This window comes from Octopus sinensis, linkage group LG20, assembly GCF_006345805.1.
Source record: "Octopus sinensis linkage group LG20, ASM634580v1, whole genome shotgun sequence".
Taxonomy (NCBI): Eukaryota; Metazoa; Mollusca; class Cephalopoda; order Octopoda; family Octopodidae; genus Octopus; species Octopus sinensis.
Window position 1 is genome coordinate 26,294,738 of NC_043016.1, and position 22,993 is coordinate 26,317,730.

A 22,993-nucleotide genomic window follows, 5' to 3' on the forward strand; every position below is an offset into this window, starting at 1 on the left:
ATGCATATATATTTCTTTACTACCCACAAGGGGCTAAACATAGAGGGGACAAACAAAGACAGACAATGAGATTAAGTCGATTACATCGACCCCAGTGCGAAACTGGTACTTAATTTATCAACCCCGAAAGGATGAAAGGCAAAGTCGACCTCGGCGGAATTTGAACTCAGAATGTAACAACAGACGAAATACGGCTACGCATTTCGCCCGGCGTGCTAACGTTTCTGCCAGCATATATGTATGCTTCTGAAAGGATGCATGCAAAATGAAGATACACATATACACTGTTTTTGCACATCATTCACAAAGGTTTTTTAAACAAAGGAACATAAGGATAAATAATATCGGGTTGTCCGGAAAGTTCGTGCTGATTTATAGTAGCTTACCTTTCAACTTACCCTCCCAGGCACCTCAATTCTGGGAAGAGGGTATTTTCAAGTTAAAGGAAAGATTGTGCAACAAAATGGTTCGTATTTCGTTGATTGAAAATGTAATGGCATGTATTATTGACCTTTTTCTTTCCTTTAAAAATCAGCACGAACTTTCCGGACAACCCAATATTTTACATGGATGCAACAACACAATTTTTGTGGAGAAGCTAAGACTATAGATGAGCTACTATATGGTCTCTCAACCCGCAAGAAATAACAGCTAAACCTCTTCAAATCACACCCTTCATTCATTTGTTCATATGCTTTTGTGTCCATTTTACTAAGCTACCAGGTACTAGATGAGTACATATTGTTGAAACATAGTTATTTTTTCATCTGGATTCCCTTCCTGTCACTAATCTTGTCATCTGTTTTCCAAATAAGGGAGCTTTCATTCCACTTATCTTCAAATGCACAGAACAAGTGGATGATTTTAGTAAACACTTCTCAAGAACCACTACGCCATATGCCCACAGGCATGTTATGGTGTAGTGGTTAAGAGTGCAGGCTACTAACCCCAAGATTCCAAGTTCGATTCCAGGCAGTGGCCTGAATAATAATAATAATAACTACATTGAAAAATACCTTAGGAATGAGAACCCAGGTTCGAAATTTTGCCAATACACCTGATGAAGGCTGGAGGGTATATCAGCCGAAACATTGTATTAACAAACAATTTGAGGACAAATATCCATCAAATGTTCTTCCTGTGGTCTACCTGTTTGGTCTATGTGTTACATCAAGGGAGGTAATAACTCAAATGGAGAAAAGACATACATAGAGAGAGAGAAGGGGAGACAAAGAGAAAAATGGATATAGTGGAATTGATGAAAAATAGAAAGAGAAAACATGAGAAAGAGGGGAGAGACAGTTCATATTATTTTGCATTTGTGGATTCAAATTGCAAGCGAAACTAAAATGCTTAACATAATGAAACAATATCACAAACGTCTATAAATGAGAACAATTAAATCTCATGTATATTTATATCATTCATATTTTGAAAAGCATTTTGTTGGTTCAAGTACAATAACTGTTTCATATATATTTAAATCAATTCATGTTTGTATCACTATGTATATATGTATATTACATACAGTTTTTGTGTAGTTCCATTTATAATGTAGAATGTATTATATCTAACTCAGTAAGTTCATGTCTTTTGCCTATAAGCAAATCATAATCATATGAAATATAGTTTGTATTTATTTATTACCTTGACCTTAGCAAAAGCAGAGGTATTGTTTTCAGTCGTGTTTGTTTGTTTGGCCATGGATAAGATATCTCAAGAACTGCTGGATGGATTTGGATGAAACTTTCAGAGATGTTTGGCCTCATGCCTGGCATAAACTGATTAGATTTTCGGACCAATCCAGTACCGGACAAGGATTCTGGATTATTTTTCCAGTTTTATTACTTAAGTTTTGAAAGTGGTTGGGTTCATTTTTAGTATTCTCATTTGTGAGAGCAGAAGAGTTTATTTCAGATATTCACATTTTAAAAAATCATCTCTGGCTGATGGTTGAGAAGATGTTGGTGTTGCCTTGGCGGAGGTTTGCACTCTCTGAGTGCTCTTGTTTATTTTGTAAACATGTACTAAAGATTGTAAATAATAAGCATAATAAGTTTTGTCCTTTTAATTCAGTTTTTCTTTCCTTAACCCTTTTCATACCAAGCCACCCGAAACTGCCTCTGGCTCTGTAGTTCAAATGTCTTGTTTGCATAAGTTTTGAATTAAAGTCTTCCACCAAACCTTAGTCACAGTTAATGTTCCTAACACTAGCTGAATGATAACTAAGTTATGAGGGACGTTCAATAAGTAATGCCCCTGACCCAACTGCCGTTGTTTGATCTAGCTGAAATTTTGCATGTGCAATTATTTATATCTCTATAGATTAAGTGGCAAATTACACCTCTGAACTAATTGTAGTTTCTGATTTACAGGTGTTTGAACTGAGTCAAGTGTGAAATGGAGCCTGTTGAGTGTCGAGCAGTGATCCGGTTTTTGTATTTGAAAGGACGCACACCACGGGAGACTTTTGATGAAATGAAAGTAACTTATGGTGATGATGCCCCATCTTATAACCTTGTAAAACGCTGGCATCATGAATTCAAACATGGTCGGAACTCTGTGGAAACAGCTCCCAGATCTGGTCGCCCCCCCCCTCCCTTCTGCCATCGACGAGCCATTTGTCCGTCAATTTGAGGCTGCCATTTTGAAAGATCAATGCATAACTATTCACCAAATAGTCTATGAGGTCAAGATTAGTACCGAGTCTGTGGAAACTATCATTCATGACCATTTGTACATGCAAAAGGTGTCTGCCAGATGGATTCCCATGTTGCTCACACCTTTCCAGAAGCAAGAACGCATCGAGTGCTCGAGGATGAATTTGGAGATGTGCCAAGAAGATGAGTCAAAATTTTTCAAAAGACTGATTACACAGGATGAAACCTGGGTCCATCACTATGATCCAGAGACCAAAGTCCAGTCAATGCAGTGGAAAGACCGTGACTCACCTCCTCCAAAGATGGCAAGGTCATGCTCACAGTCTTCTAGGACTAGGACGGAGTAGTGATGACAGATTTCCTGGCAAAGGGTACCACAATTACAGGAGCCTATTATGCTTCACTTTTGAGGAAATTAAGAGAAGCTATCAAAATCAAGAGGCGGGGCAAGATCAGCAAAGGCATCCTCCTCTTGCAGGACAATGCTCCGGTTCACAACTCTCTTGTCGCCAGATCAGAAGCACAGGTGTGTGGCTATAAACTCCTCCCCCATCCCCCCAACTCTCCTGACCTTGCACACTCTGATTTTCACCTTTCCCAGCCATGAAGTTGTTTTTGAAAGGAAAGCATTTTAAATTATTTTTTATATTTAAAATTAATTGAAAGAAACACAGAGCATCTCAAAATAAATACGGTAATGAAAGGCTTAAACTATAAAGCACATCACATCTGTCAAACATATTAAAAGAAGGTAAATAAGGAAGGCATTGAGCTGGCAGAAACGTTAGCATGTCAGGCGAAATGTGTAGCCGTATTTCGTCTGCTGTTACGTTCTGAGTTCAAATTCTGCCGAGGTCGACTTTGCTTTTCATCCCTTTGGGGTTGATAAATTAAGTACCAGTTACACACTGGGGTTGATATAATCGACTTAATCCCTTTGTCTGTCTTTATTTTTCCTCTCTGTGTTTAGCCCCTTGTGGGTAGTAAAGAAATAGGTATTTCATCTACCATTATGTTCTGAGTTCAAATTCTGCCAAGGTCAGCTTTGCCTCTCATCCTTTTCAGGGTCGATAAAGTAAGTACCAGTTATGCACTGGGTTCGATGTAATCAACTTAATCCCTTTGTCTGTCCTTATTTGTCACCTTTATGTTTAGCTCCTTGTGGGCAATAAAGAAATAAGATGGTACATAAGCAATACTTGGAAGGCAATGCTTACTTACTTTCTTTTAATATGTTCATTTCAATTATATTTAAATGTATGGTTTTGATTAAATGGTAGGATTTCAAAAGAATTTTTTGAAATTCCTTGCTTATGTTTAATATATTAACATAGTGTTTCTCATTATGCATACTTACACTATGGAATTTTCACACGTCCGGTTAGTATTATATAATATATGGCACCTTGAGCAAGTGTCTTCTGCTGTGGCTCCTGGCTGACTAGGGCCTTGCAGGTGGATTTGTTTAACAAAAGCTGAAGAGAAATCCACTCTGTGTGTGTGTGCATGTGTCTGTCTGTCTATGTCTATGTGTGTACCCTTGTCTATACATCACATGTTGGTTGTAAATGAGCTCCACTGACATGCCAGTCTGGCCATGGGAAACATTGCCTTGCCTAGAAACAGGTGAGAGTTGGCACCAGAAAAGGCTTCCAACTGTAAGAAAATCTGCCTCCCTAAATTCCATCTGATCCATGCAAGCATGGAAAAATGAAGGCTAAATGATGATGATGATGATGATGATGACAATGATTGACAACAATATACCAGGAATTCTGTGTGAACTAAGATCCCAACTGACAGATCAGTAGTATGTCTTTGTGGCAACTTAACTTAAATCTACTACCAAGTTAAGTGGTCAAGAGTTATGACATCATTTCGGTATAGAGGTTAGCACATATGATACAATTCAAAGCAGACATAGCAAACAATTTCACGAGGTGGTGTTATGATTTGTGTTCTGTCTTCTTCATCTATATCAAATATATTATCAACACAGCCATGCAGCAACAAAAGACTAGCTCATGCAATTTGCTTGTACCAAACTCATGGCAAATAAAAATCCACAGAATTCATGTCAACCATTCCTATGAATCCGTTACATTTAGACCACTGCAGCAGAAACCCAATCATTGAACTTCTCATTGATTACATGACCCTCTCACAAAATAACAACAGCTAAATTTCTTTCAAATCAATCCATACTGTCTGGAATTTGGAACAAATATATTGAGAAGGGATGTGGGCATAAATTCTCTAGCTATGAGGATGAAACAGATAAGATGGACAAGGCTGGAAGAATACCTGACCTACAGGAAACTTGGCACTGTCCCAACAAAGATCATATTGCCAGACATGTGTAGTTCTCATTAAAACAGAAGTATACAATATCCAGAATGCTGGATCTGTGCCTATTAATTGCCTACACAGACACATACATATCTGCATGTATGTATGTGTGCATGTATATCAAATATTACAAGTGTGTGTGAGAGAGACAGAGTGTGTGTGTAGAATAAGTACCAGATTTCCAAAATAAATAGTACTGGAGCAATTTGTTCTAAACCTTTAAAGGTGGTGTCCCAGCCTGGCCACTGTCCAATAACTAACACAAGCAACAGATACATCATCATCATCTTCATCATTGTTGTTTAACGTCCACTTTCCATGCTGGCATGGGTTGGATGGTTTGACTGAGGGCTGGCACGTCAGAAGGCTGCAGCAGGCTCCAATCCAATCTGGTAAAGTTTCTAAAGCTGGATGCCCTTCCTAATGCCAACCACTCTGAGAGTGTAGTGGGTGCTTTTTACATGCTACTGGTACAAGGGCCAGTCAAGCGATGCTAGCATCAACCATACTTGAATGGTGCTGTTTACATGCCACCGGCATGGGAGTCAGTCAGGCGGCACTGGCAACAACCACGCTCAAATGGTGCTTTTCACATGCCACCAGCACAGGACCAGTCAGCCAGCACTGGCATCAACCACGCTTGGATGGTGCTTTTTATATATATATAGGTAGACTCTCTGGTCTTAAATGACATGAGGTTTCTGCAACTTTTTGCTAAACAATCTACACAAATGATTTGTTTATAGTGATCAAATGTTTGTGTGGTACATTAGTTCATGCCCTCCATCAAATCGACATTGCCTGTACCAGTGCATGGTGTGTGACTGCAGAGGAATACAAAATGAAATGTTTTGCTCAAGAATGCAACATGCTGTTAGGCATGGGAATTTGAATTCCTGACTAATAGCCTTTGGACGTTCACATTTAAACTATATATATATATAATATTTATATATATATATATATATATATATACACCATATATCTCTGTGTATAAGACGACCTTTAGATAAGACAAGGTCAAAGTTTGTAAAAGATTTCATGAATTTATCTCATATCTGTAGTATAAGATGACTGCTAAATTACAAAACCATTTGTGTACAAGCTAGCTTTTGCAACAACAGGTATCTTTAGAAATATTGCTCATGTTAAGATGATGTTATTACAAATGTTTTTTACTTACTATATCATTCCAAATTAAAATAAACAAAATAACAAATCTGTTTCTATATCATGTTTTTTCATATACACATCACCTAAAAGGGAACCTGATTCTTCTTCTTTATCAAAACTTTATCGTTATCATAACAACTGCTAACATCAATGCACTAATGGTGGTTCATATGACTGAAATTTTCTAAACAGTTACAGTCAGCCTGATATATTAATAACCATTTACCTATGGATGGAAGCACTCCGTCGGTTACGACGATGAGGGTTCCGGTTGATCCGAATCAACGGAACAGCCTGCTCGTGAAATTAACGTGTAAGTGGCTGAGCACTCCACAGACACGTGCACCCTTAACGTAGTTCTCGGGGATATTCAGCGTGACACAGAGAGTGACAAGGCTGGCCCCTTGAAATACAGGTACAACAGAAACAGGAAGTAAGAGTGAGAGAAAGTTGTGGTGAAAGAGTACAGCTGGGATCACCACCACCCCCTGCCGGAGCCTCGTGGAGCTTTTAGGTGTTTTCGCTCAATAAACACTCACAACGCCCGGTCTGGGAATCGAAACCGCGATCCTATGACCGCGAGTCCGCTGCCCTAACCACTAGGCCATTGCGCCTCCACATTTACCTATACTTCATATAAAATCGCTGTCTAGTCAAGTGAAATTTATAATTATTTTATACCCATACTGATATGCAACCACAGCAAAAAGAAGAAAACTGAAAGTTATAGCTGTAGCCAAGAATTCGAACAATCTGGTAAGAAGGGAGAAAATAACAATTGCTCAAAATCTCCTGAGAGATCTCGATCACAAAGTAACTAGTTTTCACCAGTTCATCATCCAGCTGAGAAAAAGGCATCAGTTTCCATTGTCTCATATTGGAAATATGGAAACTCCATTAAATTTTGACATGTTGGGTAACAAGACGGGTAGATTTGAAAGGAGTAAAAACAGTACATGTTGAAGGCACACGATATGAGAAAACGAGGTATATGGTGGTATTATACTGCATGGCTGACGGTTATTTTTAAATGTATAACAAAACCCAAAATAGATTTTCCTCCTGGCACTTTTGCTCATTTTCACAAGAATGGGTGAATGGATGAGAGTAGTGTGAAATTATGGATTGAGGATAAACGAATGCAGTTTATTGGTTTGGGATATGTTTCATAGCCACATAATAGCAAATACTAAAATTCAGTTATCCAAAACCAATACTGATTTTTCTGTTGTTCCTGATGGATTGACCTCTATACTGCAGCCATTTGATGTCAGTTTAAACAAGCCATTTAAAGATAATGTGAAAGAGCAATGGAATATCTGGATGATGAATGAAGAAAAATCTTTTACAAATGGTGGAGCTGTGCGTGCTGCCTCACTTGATGTTCTCTGTGATTTTATTATAAAGGCATGGGACAAAGTTTAAGTAGAAAATTTGATAAAATCATTTTAAAAATACGGCATCTCTAATGCCATGGATGGTACCGAAGATAATATTCTGTACAATAGTGACGATGAAGTTGAAATTGATTCACCAGAACCAGACTGGAATCCTTATGATGATGGCACATGTAATGAATCTTGTGATACTTATAAGAAACTTTTAGAAACAGATAGTGATTATTGTGAGGAATTTGATGGGTTTTAGATAAATACATGTGGCAGGTTTGATATTTTATTAATATTATTTATCTTGATAGGAAATAAAAAAAAATTATATCTCATCTTTTAATTGCAACTACTGTAAAATAATTCTATTGAAAAATAAAGGCTGTGTGTAATCCAAATTGTGTAATTTACCACCAAATGATAAAAGATATTTTATAAAAGATATAAGTATGTTATTTTAAATGTTATTACTACAGTTATACATCACCATTAAAATTTTTGAAAGATTAGTGAAAGATAAAGGTTACTGTGAGCGCAACCGTGACTCGATGTTTACATTTTCTCAGCCGAGTTCGCATAGATAAAAGTTGATTTCAATGCTAGAGAATAATCTCTTGAATAGGCTATTTATTATAAAGATATGCCAGTGATATATAAAGTAAAAATGTTTTTAATAGCAATATAATAATTTTTTTCTTATTTTGTTAATCTGTTCACATATGTCTATGGTTATCGCACTGAGGTTGAGATTAGCTTACTTATAAAATCATTTAAAATTCAAAGTTTGGTTTTTAGAATGGTGGTATAAGACGACCCCCAAATTCTTAGGTAAATTTTAGGATTTAAAGATCGTCTTATGTGTGGAAATATACAGTATATATACATATATACATATATATAATAATAAATAATATATATAATATATATATACACACATATATACATATATATATATATATTACGGAGATGTACTCGCATAGCAAGTAATTTGATCTGAGATCATGTGCTGAAACGAAAACAATTGCAGCGTGGAAGGTGTTTATAAGCCATTTAAGAAACACACAAAAGCCGTTCGATTCACTTCAACATTTAAGTTTAATTTGTCAAAATATTTTCGTCGCTAAAATCCGCGACCTGTTCACTGACAAAAATCCGTGCTGCATCTGAGAAAGTAACAGTTAGTTCGTCATATATATGTACGTATGTATGTGTGTATGTATGTATGTATGCATGTACGTACATATGCCTGTGTATGGATGTATGTATGTATGTATGTATGTATATATGTATGTGTGTGTATATGCACGCACATACACACTATAAACATAAAGCTATAAACCTGTAGTGATGGATAGATGTAGAGTGACCACTCATCACAATAATATCAAATTGAAATTTGAAGTTGAAATTTGATATTATTGTGATGAGTGGTCACTCTACATCTATCCATCACTACAGGTTTATAGCTTTAGTTTATAGTGTGTATGTGCGTGCATATACACACACATACAAATATACATACATACATACATGCATACACAGGCGTATGTACGTACATGCATACATACATGCATACATACATACACACATACATACGTACATATATATGATGAACTAACTGTTACTTTCTCAGATGCAGCACGGATTTTTGTCAGTGAACAGGTTGTGGATTTTAGCGACGAAAATATTTTGACAAATTAAACTTAAATGTTGAAGTGAATCGAACGGCTTTTGTGTGTTTCTTAAATGGCTTATAAACACCTTCCATGCTGCAATATATATATATATATATATATATATATATATATATATATATATATACTTTATTAAAGCAGCAGAAAATTCAACATTTTTTTTGTTGAATTTTTTGTCGATTTTTTTTTTTGTTGAATTTTCTGCTGCTTTAAATAAAGCGTATTACTCTACCACTGGTATTGAGTACTCTTTTTTTCCACCTTGTTTCACATTTATGTGTTTACTCAGGTATATATATATATACATACATGCATATATGAGCAGCGGATGTCACTAATAGTACAAATAACATGAAATATGTAAACAAACGAGTTAAATACATAAACAAAGAGAAAAAATGGAAAACAGGACAAGAAAACACAGAAAAAGGCCCCTTCATCAGTTGTTGGCTGTCTATTTACTCCTCATATGTATACAGAGTGAGTCAAAAGTATTGCCCAGTTTCTGAAAAGTCATGCCTTTGTTTGTTGTTTTGCAGGTTATTACTGACAGTTTGAAAATGATTAAATCTGGATCACATATCATGTTGTTAATACTCTTTGATATGCCAACCTGTAAAACAAGAATTAGAAGACAAAATATAATATATATAATATATATATATATATAATATATAATATATATATATATATATATATATAAATCACCGTGACCGACCAGGCTATCAGATGTTGCTACACATCGCTGGTCACAATGCGCTTCGCATTGTTTTAGCCTCCAAATGATGCCATCCCGCTGGCTAAGCGAGCAGGCCAACAGAAGAAAGAGTGGGAGAAAGTTGTGGTGAAAGAGTACACCAGGGATTGCCACCACCCCCTGCCGGAGCCTCATGAAGCTTTGGGTGTTTTCACTCAATAAACACTCACAACACCCGGTCTAGGAATCGAAACCGTGATCTGACAACCGCGAGTCCGCTGCCCTAACCACTGGGCCATTGCGCCTCCACACACACACACACACATATATATATATATATATGAGGTAGAATAATAAACAAAAAGGAAATGAGGAAAGGCGCTAACAATGCAGAGATGAAAGTTGTGAAACCTTTATATATTTCAAGCACAAAAGCCCATCTTCAGAGGGGTACAATCAAAGAAATATGTGTCTACATAGAATACATACTTACATATCCATATAAGTGTGTATGAATATATACATATACATGTGTTTGTGTGTGTGTGCGTGTGCCACATGAAATGAACCCAGTCCACTCTGTAAGGTAGTTGGTGTTAGGAAGGACATCCAGCAGTAAAAACCATACAAAAGCAGACACTGAAGCTTGCTGCAGTCCTCTACTCAAACCATCCAACCCATGCCAGCAGGGAAAACGGATGTCAAATGACAATGATGATGATGCACACACACATACATGCACACACACACACACACACACACATGCACACAGACATACATGCACACACACACACACATGTCTGTGTTGCATAAAAGATAAAAAGAGGGAAGAGAGAGAGAAAGAGATATCAAAGTTTTATTATGTGTCTGCCTAGAGGAAGTTTGTGTGTTCAATTTATGATAATAGTTTGTGAAAAGAACAGAAAAATCAATTAGTTGCATTGATATTTTTTAAAGTAAAATGTTTGAAATTATTCAATTAATTTGTTTTATGAATTTTAATGTGGGACTACATGATTTATTTAATCGACTTTTAGTGGATGGATAAATTATTCAATATTTTCTCAATGTCCAGTAATTAAATAACAAAAAAATATGTGGATAATATCACTTGCAGCTAAAACTGTGATTTGATAAACCCCGGTGCTTTACTTGTGATTAGCCAGGCTAGTAAACATTTGGTTAGTATTTATTATAATTATTATTATTAATAATAATAATAATAATAAACAATACAAAGAGCATGATGTGACTTCAATATTGCAATTGCATCACACACTTTGTATTGTCTATTTACCTTTGGGGGGAGTAATGTCAGTCCTTTTAAAATAATGACAATGATGATGATGATGCTGATAATAATAAATGCCCTGATGCATTACCAGACAGTGGCTCTCGTGGTTATGCCCTGATGCAGTACCAGACAGTGATTGGAAGTGTTATCATGTACATTGTTTTGTCTTGGTATAAAAGATGGGCTATAGCAAATATTCTGCTCAATACCACAGATTTACTTGTCAGTTGTTTGACCATAACCAGTTGACCATGTCCCTTAGTGTGCATCTCTGATCATGAGTAGAAGTAGTGGGGAGCATCATAGCCATGTGTTGAGAGGGATTCTTTGGGGTTTGAATAATTCACCTCTGGAAACATGGGTGTTTCATTCAACATCCTTAAACCACCTTTATTCAGGGACCGTTTGAATGGGATGGGTTACTCGGCTAGAATAAAATTCTAACTGGGTTCCACCTGCAAGGTCATGTGCTGTTTATCTTGATATGAAATCACCATATCGCGCACATATGGTTGCGATGCATGTGCCTGGTGTACCCTTATCAGACAAGTAGTCATGATGGGTATACTGGGCTTCATATATTTTACCCCAGTGTCACTTTGATGGCATGCACTGCTCTCTCACTCAATAATGATGATGTTGATGATGATGATGATGATGATGATGATCCTTTCTACTATAGGCACAAAGCTTGAAATTTGGGGAAGGAGAATAGTCAATTACATCAACCCCAGGTCTTGACTGGTACTTAATTTATCAGCTATGAAGGGATAAAAGGCAAAGTCAACCTCAGCAGGATAACAACAACAATAATAAAAATGGTTTCATACTTTTGCACAAGGCCAACAATTTCTGGGGAACAGGTAAGTCAATTACATCGATCCCACTGCTCGAAAAGACGAAAGGCAAAGTCTTCCTAGGCATAATTGGAACTCAGAACATAAAGACAGATAGAATGCTGCTAATTATTTGCCTGGTATACTAATGATTCTGCCAGCTCACCTTTGGTGAAATTGGGATTGATATGAGGGTAAAACATGCTCAGAAATCTGCTTAATTGAGGGCAGCAAGAATTTTGAGATTGGTACTTGGGTGTTAAGTATCATGGAAAGAGACCCTATGAGACCCTTGACAACAGGTTATTATCTGCTCTTACAAAATTAGCTAGAGCAAGTGAAATCGAGAACTCTGAGAAGTAAAATGGTGATAATAACAATGATGTCCCACCAATGCCAGCATGGAAGGCAGACGCTAAATGATGATGAACGATGATGATAAAAAAAATCTAAAATTTAAAAACTTATGTATGTTGTATTATATAACTTTCATTAAACAGGAACTAAAACATTTTCTTGTTTGAACTGGCCTCATTATGTAACTTTTTCAACTAATGAAAATTGTTAGTTTTTAATGACATATATGACATATCCTGTCATTCCATTCATACTTTGATCTTGAATTACAATCATAAAAATCATAAAATGAACTACAAGCTGAATCCTGAATTTCTTTTTCACAAAAGTCTTCTCTCTCTCTCTCTCTCTCTCTCTCTCTCTCTCTCTCTCTCTCTCTTTCTCTGTCTCAAACAAGTGTCTTTTGCCATTCACATGATATCACATATCACATTAATCCTGCATGCATAATACATAAAGCATGTCCCAGATGGTTAAAAAGCTCAGTTTGCAATCATAAGGCCTCAGGTTCAATTCCACAGTGTGACATTTTTGGCAAGCATCTTTTCCCCATACCCTTGAGCTGAACTAAGCTTTGTCATTGAGAATGATTTGATGAAAACTGTAAGGAAACCCATCAGATGATATACACTAAAAATTTAAAGGCCACCATTGTCATACATTGTGTCATACTGATTCTGTGTTAAGATGACAAAACTAGTCATGTCTATGGAATATTCGGCCATTATCATCATTTAACATCCATGGTCCTTGCCGGCTACATTGTGCTCTATTGTCTGCTTTCGCTTGGTTTCTACACCTTCCTAATGCCAACCACTTTACAGGATGTACAGAGTATAATTTCATGCTTCCAATGCTAATGAGGTTGCCATGCAACCTACAAAACTACAAACGCCGACTTTATAGCAGGAGATGAGGGAGGTCAAGGTATGATACATGGGGCCAGAGTAGAACAGGTTGCTTGCTGCATTTTGGAAGAGAGGATACAAGTGAGCCTGTTTGTTCACTTGATCGAACAACAGAAACCTTATTGTTAAAATTGTCGTTGCATAAGCATAGGCATGGCTGTGTGGTTAAGAAGTTTGCATTCCAATCACATGGTTTTGTGTTCAGTCACTCACACTGCATGATACCTTGGACAAGTGTCTTCTATGGTAGCCCCATGCAGCCAAAGCTTCGTGAGTGGATTTCATAGACGGAAACTGAAAGTGCCAGGCTTAAATACAAGTACTGAAGATGATTTGATCAACAAAACCCTTCAAGGCAGTAGTGCTCCAGCATGGCCAAAATCCAATGATTGAAAACAAGTAAAAGACAAACGGTTACATTCACACCTGCTGACGATTATTAGAAGACATAAGTTTTTAAGACACCATCTTGACTTTTGTCATAACTATTGATTGACAAAAGTGGAAGTGATGTCTTAAACTTGAATATTACTCAGTTTTGTACATCAACTTCTCTCATCACTACATTAGCAAGTATGGCGAAGTCTATGCTTCAGCAAGGGAATATAATAAGGTCGGAGCATGTGCAGAGTTGTCTCCAATACTTGTCGAAATGATTGAATTGGAAATTTGTTGCTCATTTAATTGGTATATTGTAATCAGTATGGTTGTATTTAATGCTCATTATATTAGTTATGTTAACACTAACTTAGTGTTATCTTTTTTTCTTCCCAAATGTAAATAAACCCAATCTGTTTCTTAAACGAGGGACATATTCATACGACACAGAATGTTTTTTTTACCTCAATAGACGTCATTGATTGGTTGAAATTGCAGAAATTGAAGAAAAAAAATAACAAATATCTTACAAACTGTAGAATTTTCTCAATAAAGCCAAGAGAAAAGGATGTTTTATAAACACATTCTATCAGTATACGAAGTTTAAAAGTGTTCAGTTACGTGGAAATTATTTTAAAAAACTGCCGTTCAAACCGAAAAGATCCATACTTTCTCTTCTCAGCGCGTACGTAAATGTGTGTGTGTGTGGTGTTGGGTATGACAGTAAATATCTACTATCTCACTCGGATGTAATAAGAAATATCTAGCGATTAAAACGGCGCAAAATTGGAGAGGGTGTGCAAAATTGTAAAAAAAAAAAAATTATATATTCTTAAACAAAAGAATTATTTATACGGAAGCAAGCAACCAGAAAATTCCTCACCTTTTTTTTTCCTCTCCTAGGATGTAGTGAATGATAGTAGATATCTTGTAAGGGTACTTATGTTAGCAAACTAACAAGGAAAAATAACAGGAACAAATCACGAGAAAACGAAAACAATACATATGTACATGCAGTCCACTTTTTAGAAACCTGTGTGTGTGTGTGTGTGTGAGAGAGAGAAGAGAGATAGATAATGTACGATGTGTCTGACTATATATGTATAAGAAAAAGAAAAAAACGCTGATGGGCGTTCATTTACTTGATTTTTTTCATATTTCATTACAATAACTGACGTCTTTCTAATTTCTCCGACAAGTATTTAACAATAAAAATTAATCTGAACAAGAGAACATATTTTACAAAAGAGAAACGAGAAGAAAATTTTTTTACAAAAAAAAAAAAGAAGCGGGAGAAAAAAAAAACAACAACAATGCAGCATTAAGTCCTTCAATTGGTCGCATACCACAAGGTTCAACGGAACCTACTGAAGCAAGTCAGCACGCTCGCAGCATTGCCACGGGCGATGGCGAGGCTAAGGCGTTGGAACCGCCAAGCACACTCACAGACATCACCTGACACCTCGGTAAGGCAAGCTGCCAACGATGACAAGAACTTCGCCGTTAGAGGCCCAGTCCCTCCAAACGCCTTAGACACCACCACAGGCTGAAAGAGATGGTTCACTGCCAGGTCCCAATACTTCGGGCTTTTGTTCCGTTTGGCTACGGAAGCAGTGACCCTCCCATTTACAGCAGAATCCAGGATGTGGGAGGGAGCAAAATAGTCACAGACTGTGACGTCCCAGTTGAGACACCTACCTACCGTTTACCCAGAAGCAGAGGGTAAGACCATTTGGTCTCTTCCCATCACTTCTGGAAAATCCCACTGGCTCCAGAATTAGCCAAGCGTGACGAGGGAAACAACCAGCATTTAAGCGGCAAGACAGAGCGTGAACACCTGTAGAATCGAGGGGCTTACCACAGCGACATTTCAGTCCCCTACAGACGTCAGCTCCTACTCTGGAAGCCTCATGCGCATGCTGGAAAACAGGTTACCAAAGCAGTTCTACAGTGAACTGACAAAGCGCAATTGGCCAAGAGATCAGCCAAAGCTTCACTATAAAGGCACCCTGAAAAACTCCCTCCAGAAATGTGACATTGATGAAGAACAATGGGAAATCATGGTCACGAACAGGTCTGAATGGAGGCAAACAATTCCCAAGGGAACAGAAGCCTACGAAAATGAAAGACGAGTCAGCAAAGTAGAAAAGTGCGCGGTGATACAGCGATGAAAGCTAAACCTGACACAAAAGAGCATTTCACTATGTGTCCAGCATGTGACCGCCATTGTGCATCTGACTGTGACCAAGAGGGTACACGAATGAACAAAATACTACTTTGGACTTTATCGACCATAATAGTTAACCATCCGTGTGTGTATGTGTGTGTGTGTGCGTGTGTACAAAATGCCAGCCTTATCATGCTCGGTCACTTTACACTATACTTAGCAGTAGTTGTGAAGATGTTATGTGCCTCCGGCCATTTGAGCTTGACGAGTCACCTATATAGATAAGCGCTTTACAGGCGCGAAACCAATGGTCACTCTCTGACCGATCATAACAAACAACCTTACACATACACACACACGCATATACACACACACACATGCACATGTACATACACACACACACACACATATGTATATAAAGTCCTACCGTCGTATGAGTGTTGGAAGGAATGGATTAAAAAGATAAAAGAAACTGCATCTATTTGAAATGAATGTAATTTGAGTTCAGGTATGGATTTTGCTCAAACGTCACCAAGGGGACACTGATGATTTTTGATTTTGTCAGGGACTGGACAAATATGTCTGTTGATTGCAGGATATAACTTTGTTTCATTAAATCAAATTGTTTTAATGCAGCGTGTCACATTTTACGTCATGCAGATCAGTCTAGTCAATGAATTTTCCAAGATGTCAAATTAAGCTGTAGAGATTTTAGCGCTTGCTTTAACTTATCCTTATACCTAAAGATCGGTCTTCTTTTACCATGGTATCCCTCTACTTGTTGGCCATAGAAAATAATTTTCGGAATGCGATCATCTTTCATTCGAACATATTCTGCCCATCTGCACTGAATTCTCAATAGTATGCTTTCGATACATTTTTCTAAAATTCTGACATTTTATGTTGCCAGTTTTGCGAAGACAGCACATGTGCAAGGTTTCAAGTTTCTTTATATGTCTGTAGAAGAGAGTCTGTGCTTCTGCCACGTACAAGAGTGTGCTCAAAATACAAGATTTGCAAATACAAATTTTAGTGTTTAGATTGATACCGTGTCCACCCCACAAATGGTGCAGCTTTAGATATTCTAACATTGATTTCGTCATAAAAAGTATTCTTAAAGTTTAGTGAATTTCCATGATATTTAAGTGGCCTGACCCATTTGAGTGGATTCTTGTCAATCATCAGACTTGAATCTCGAGTATATTCTATCCCAGGCTTCGGTCTTCTTGGTGCTGATAGTCAACCCCAAAGCACGAACTACCACAGCAAACCTACCAACATGGGGCCGATTCATTCGACTATAGGTGCAGGAGTAGCTGTGTGGCAAGTAGCTTGCTTACCAACCACATGGCTCCGGGTTCCGTCCCACTGCATGGCACCTTGAGCAAGTGTCTTCTTGTGAGTGGATTTGGTAGACGCAAACTGAAAGAAGCCCGTCGTGTATGTGTGTATGTCTGTTTGTCCCCCCACCATCGCTTGACAACCGATGTTGGTGTGTTCACGTCCCTGTAACTTAGCGGTTCGGCAAAAAAGACCGATAGAATAAGTACTAGGCTTATTTGTTCGACTAAAGGCGGTGCTCCAGCATGGCTGCAGTCAAATGACTGAAACAAGTAAAAGAGTATATTCATACATACATACATAAATTCAAAGCATACATATATATAAGCACAGACATGGTTGTGTGGTAAGGAGTTTGCTTCTCTTCGCAAGTACATGGTTCCGGGTTCAGTCACACTGCGTAGCATCTATAGCCTCGAGCCGACCAAAGCCTTGTCAGTGGATTTGGTAGACAGGAACTGAAAGAATCCCGTCATTTATATGCGTGTGTGTAAGAGTGTTACTTTGTATCTGAAGATGTCCCACCACCATGTGACAACCAGTGTTGTACTTACGTCCTGTGACTTAGCGGTTCAGCAAAAGAGACTCCATAGAATAAGTACCAAGTTTTTAAAATAAGTACTGGGGGTGATTCCTTTGACTAGAAAATTCTTCAAGGCATCGCCCCAGTGCGGCTGCAGTCTAATGACGGAAACAAGTTAAAGATAAGGGGTGGCTCTGTGGTAAGAAGCTTGCTGCCCAGCGATATAGTTCTGGGTTTAAATAAATTACTTTAAAATGTTGTATCCAAACCTTGTTTTGGGTATGTCCCTAGTAGTGTACCTTGAGAGCACGTTCACCACATACGGCTACCAGGCGTCATCCGTGGTACTGCACTTTAGTCGCAGGAACGAAATGTACATATTATAACACTGTAATGTATCGTGTACTCTGATGAGGTTTCTTCTGCTTTGTGGAGTGCAATCGATTCCATTATATCGTTCCCCACCCACAAGGGAGCAGTGCAGATGTAAGCCGAAACGATCGTCAGGCTAAATAAAACTTACAGTATGTCTATCTTCCCTATCAATTATTTAATATACGCGCGCGGCGCGTGTGTGTGTGTGTCTTTGTGTCTGTGTGTTTCTTTGTGTGTGTGTGTTTGTTTCCCACTACCACTTGACAACCGGTGTTGGTGTGTTTACGTCACTGAAACTTAGCGGTTCGGCCAAAACAGATTCATAGAATAAGTTTCCGACTTAAAATATAATTACCGGAGTCGACTAGAAGTTCTTCAAGGCGGTGCCACAGCATGGCTGCAGACCAATGCAAAACAAGCAAAAGATTAATGATAAAGATATATACACATGCGCACGCACACATACACATACACGCACATAGTAATTGTGAAACGTGTGCGTGAAACTGTATGTGTACAGGCACGCACACGTGTTTATGTGTGTGCATGTGCATGCGCGCTTTTTTTCCCGTAAGATTAAAAAAAAAAATCCAACTTTCACTTTCTCCCTGTATTAAAACTATCATCATTTCTACTAGTGCTAGTAGCTGAGTTTTCTACAAATGCTTGTGATTCTAGCCAGAACCGGCTTGACATGCTAGCGGAAATGGTTCTTTGAATTAGATCTCAAATCCATCTGACATACTTTACACACAGCTGCTATCCACGCATATTTCACAGGCAAGGATTAAGGCGAAACAGATTCAATAGTAACACAAGTCTCTTGCTTAAGGGGAGGCGCAGTGGATATCGAGCCTTGAATTTAATGGATGCGATGCGAATTCAACCATTCTGTCGAGCACCCGTCACACTCTCTCACACAGAAATTTCCGCACAAACACATGCCTACGTACACTTTGACACACGTTGGAACACATATGCGTACATAAACATATACAAAGATATTTGTTACACGCTTACATGAGTGTGTATATGATAAAAAATACTTTAGTTGGTGCACGTCTGTACATATATATATATATATATATATATATATATACAGAGGCGCGCCAACTAAAGTATTTTTTATTATAGTGTGTGTACCGGTGTGTGTCGCGTTTCACTAGTATTTACCTGATATTCTGATACCATTTAAAACGGTAATGTATGTATGTATACACACGCGCGTATACATACATATATATGTGTGTGTGTATATATATATGTATATGTATATGTATATATATATATATATATATATATATATATATATATATATATATATTATATAATATATATATATATATATATATACTAGCATATTACTCTACCACTGGTATTTGAGTACTCTTTTTTCCACCTTGTTTCACAATTATGTGTTTACTCCGGTATATATATATATCAACCTTATAGAAACAGCAGATAAAATATAAATTTCTCTTAGATGACTCCTTACAAAATGGGAAGCGTAAAACTTCCTACCTTGTTTACCTTATTTAGAATTTTAAATGACTGCTGTTGATGAATACATCGAAGCATGAAGAAGAAAATAACTTTTTTAAAAATCAGTGGTCGTAATTGGAACGCTTTTGATAAGTCTGCTCAGTCGGATCTGACATCGAAGGAAAGGGATCGACACAAGCAATAACAACAACAACAACAAAACGCCGGTGTTTATTTCATGTTTTCTATGTAATTCATTAGTCAATGTAAACCAACCATCTTCCCGCCTTAAACGATTTGTCGTGTTATGTCATGTCACACTTTGCAAGCTCGTGTAACAAACGCAACAGGAAAGAAAATCTCATTAAATTAATAAGCAATAATCAAATGAAATATGTTAATTAAATGAAAAACGGAAAGCGGATAGAAATGATAACGATCATTGTTATTAATATTATCATTTTTCTTTTGTTTTTTTTGCTGTTGCATTATTATTGTTACGCATATGGTATTAAAGGAAGGCATTGACTAAAAATTAAGTCCACTAATGACGGTGGTGATGAAGATAAAAGTCAGTGTTAGATAGACAGACAGAGAGACAGACTGATAGACAAACAGATAGATAGATAGATAGATAGATAGATAGATAGATAGATAGATAGATAGATAGATAGATATGTAGGTAAGTAGGTAGATAGCTAGATAGATAGATAGATAGATAGATAGATAGATAGATAGATAGATAGATAGATAGATAGATAGATAGATAGATAGATAGATAGATGGGTAGGTAGATAGATACACACACGTACGCGCGCGCACACATATACACACATGCATGTATGCATACGTACATACATACATACATAACTAATCAAGCTAATGGATAGACAATCACATTGAAAATTAGTTATTTAAAAATAGCTAGACAGATAGATTGGTAGGTACGTACACAGATGAATAGACAATGGATATGTAAATGGGTAAGATAAATAAATAGATGGAGAGTGGGGAGAAATGATAGGTATAGGATAAAAAGATAGTAAGTAGATAGATGACAGATAGACTTGACAAGCAAAATACTAATATAACATACATATATATACACAAACATCACATTACATAGATACATGCATAATATACAGAGATAGGTAACTAGAAAGGTAAGCAACCAGATACATTGGTGGACAAATAAATACTTAAATTGTTTGAGAGACAAAAGGATTGAAGGGTAGATAGCTAAACAGATAGATAGATAGATAGATTGATTGATTGATAGATAGATAGATAAATAGATAGATAGATAGATAGATAGATAGATAGATAGATAGATAGATAGATAGATAGATAGATAGATAGATAGATAGATAGATAGATAGGTAGGTAGGTATGTAGGTAGGTAGGTAGTAGGTAGGTAGGTAGATAGATAGATTGATAGATAGATAGATAGATAGATAGATAGATAGATAGATAGATAGATAGATAGATAGATAGGTAGGTAGGTAGATATAGATAGATAGATAGATAGATAGGTAGGTAGGTAGATAGATAGGTAGGTAGGTAGATAGATAGGTAGATAGGTAGGTAGATATACAGATAGATAGATAGATAGATAGGTATGTAGGTAGGTAGGTAGATAGATAGACAGACAGATAGATATAGGTAGGTAGGTAGATAGATAGGTAGGTCGATAGATAGATAGATAGGTAGGTAGATATATTGATAGATACATAGATAGGAGAATGGGTGGATAATTAGATAGAGAGAGAAAGTGACTGAGAAACAGACCAACAGAAGCAGAGAAGTTGGTTTTCCTAACAGAAAATTCAAAATAATGTAGAATTTGTTTTACCATACGATGTTGGTGGCTAGTGAACAGCATAGCAGCATCAATTAGATTCATTGAGTTTCTATTCTCCATTCAGATATTTAGTTTTCTATACAGCTGACATTTAAAGCCCAACTAAAAGACGGCGAAAACAACGGCAGCAACACCTAAACCAATGATAACTATAATAGCACTGTAGTAGCAGTTTTACCACCACCACCACCAGCAGCAGCAGTAGAAGCAGATAAATATACAGAAAAAGGAATCAATTTACTTTATGCATGTATCTCTACATGCAGTGTATATATATATGTGTACACACACACACACCCACTCACGCTTAAAAACACACACACATGTATGTATGCATGCATGTAAGTATTTGCATATACCAATTTACATATACTGGTGAACTGATACAATTGGCATATATGTGTATGTATATGTTCATATATATATATATATATAATAAAATTTGTAACTGAATTATTGGAAGTCCACCTGAAGATTGTCGATCAAGACAAGAAACGATTGTAGTGGCGGTTTTTTTGACTATTTATTAAATTTTATGTATTGATTAAGTCTTTCCTTGTTTGTTTTGCAAAATAGTGGTTTTGTCTCAAATAATATTTTATATATATATATATATATATATATATATATGGGCCTGGTGCAGCCTTCTGGCTTCACAGACCCCAGTTGAACCGTCCAACCCATGCTAGCATGGAAAGCGGACGCTAAATGATGATGATGATGATGATATATATATATATATATATATATATATATGTATATGTGTATGTATGTATGTATGTATGTACGTATGTATGTATGAATGTATGAATGTATGTATGAATGTATGTATGTATGTATGTATGTATGTATGTATGTATGTATGTATGTATGTATGAATGTATGTATGAATGTGAGTAGGTATGTATGTATGCATGTGTGTGTGTATGTATGTATGTATGTATGTATGTATGTATGTATGTATGTATGAATGTATGTATGAATGTAAGTAGGTATGTATGCATGTGTGTGTGTATGTATGAATGTATGTATGTATGTATGTATGTATGTATGTATGTATGTATGTATGAATGTATGTATGTATGCATGTGTGTGTGTATGTATGTATGAATGTAAGTAGGTATGTATGTATGTATGCATGTGTGTGTATGTATGTATGTGTGTATGTATGTATGTATGTGTGTATGTATGTACCCATGTATATGTTTATAAAATAATCAAGGTGGCTAGCAGCACTTTAAAACCAGCAAGGAAATAATTCACCGTCACTAAGAGTGACAAGGGTGCAGTGAGCACAAGCATTGCTAGATATAGGAGTCGTAAACTCCTTAGCCACAAAAAGCACATGGTTTCTTTGTATTGACAAGAAAGAAAACCCTTCCCTCTGCGAGCAAGATGCATCAGATTAGCATGCTAATTCCATATAGGAAATTAATACTCATGGGTAATTCTCACTCTATCTCAGCTGAAGGACGTCGTATATGTATATATATATATATATCTATATGTT

General features: G+C 36.8%; 1 protein-coding gene across 2 annotated transcripts in view; it reads right to left on the bottom strand.

Annotated features, from left to right (window-relative positions):
- Positions 1-21,676, bottom strand: part of LOC115222628 — a 102,637-nt gene extending 80,961 nt beyond the window's left edge. For both annotated transcript variants that reach the window (XM_029792936.2, XM_029792934.2), the window contains exon 1: positions 21,475-21,676. In XM_029792936.2, the coding sequence (XP_029648796.1) occupies positions 21,475-21,543 (69 nt within the window). In that variant the 5' untranslated portion in view covers positions 21,544-21,676. The remainder of the gene's footprint in view (positions 1-21,474) is intronic.
- Positions 21,677-22,993: the final 1,317 nt, after the last annotated feature.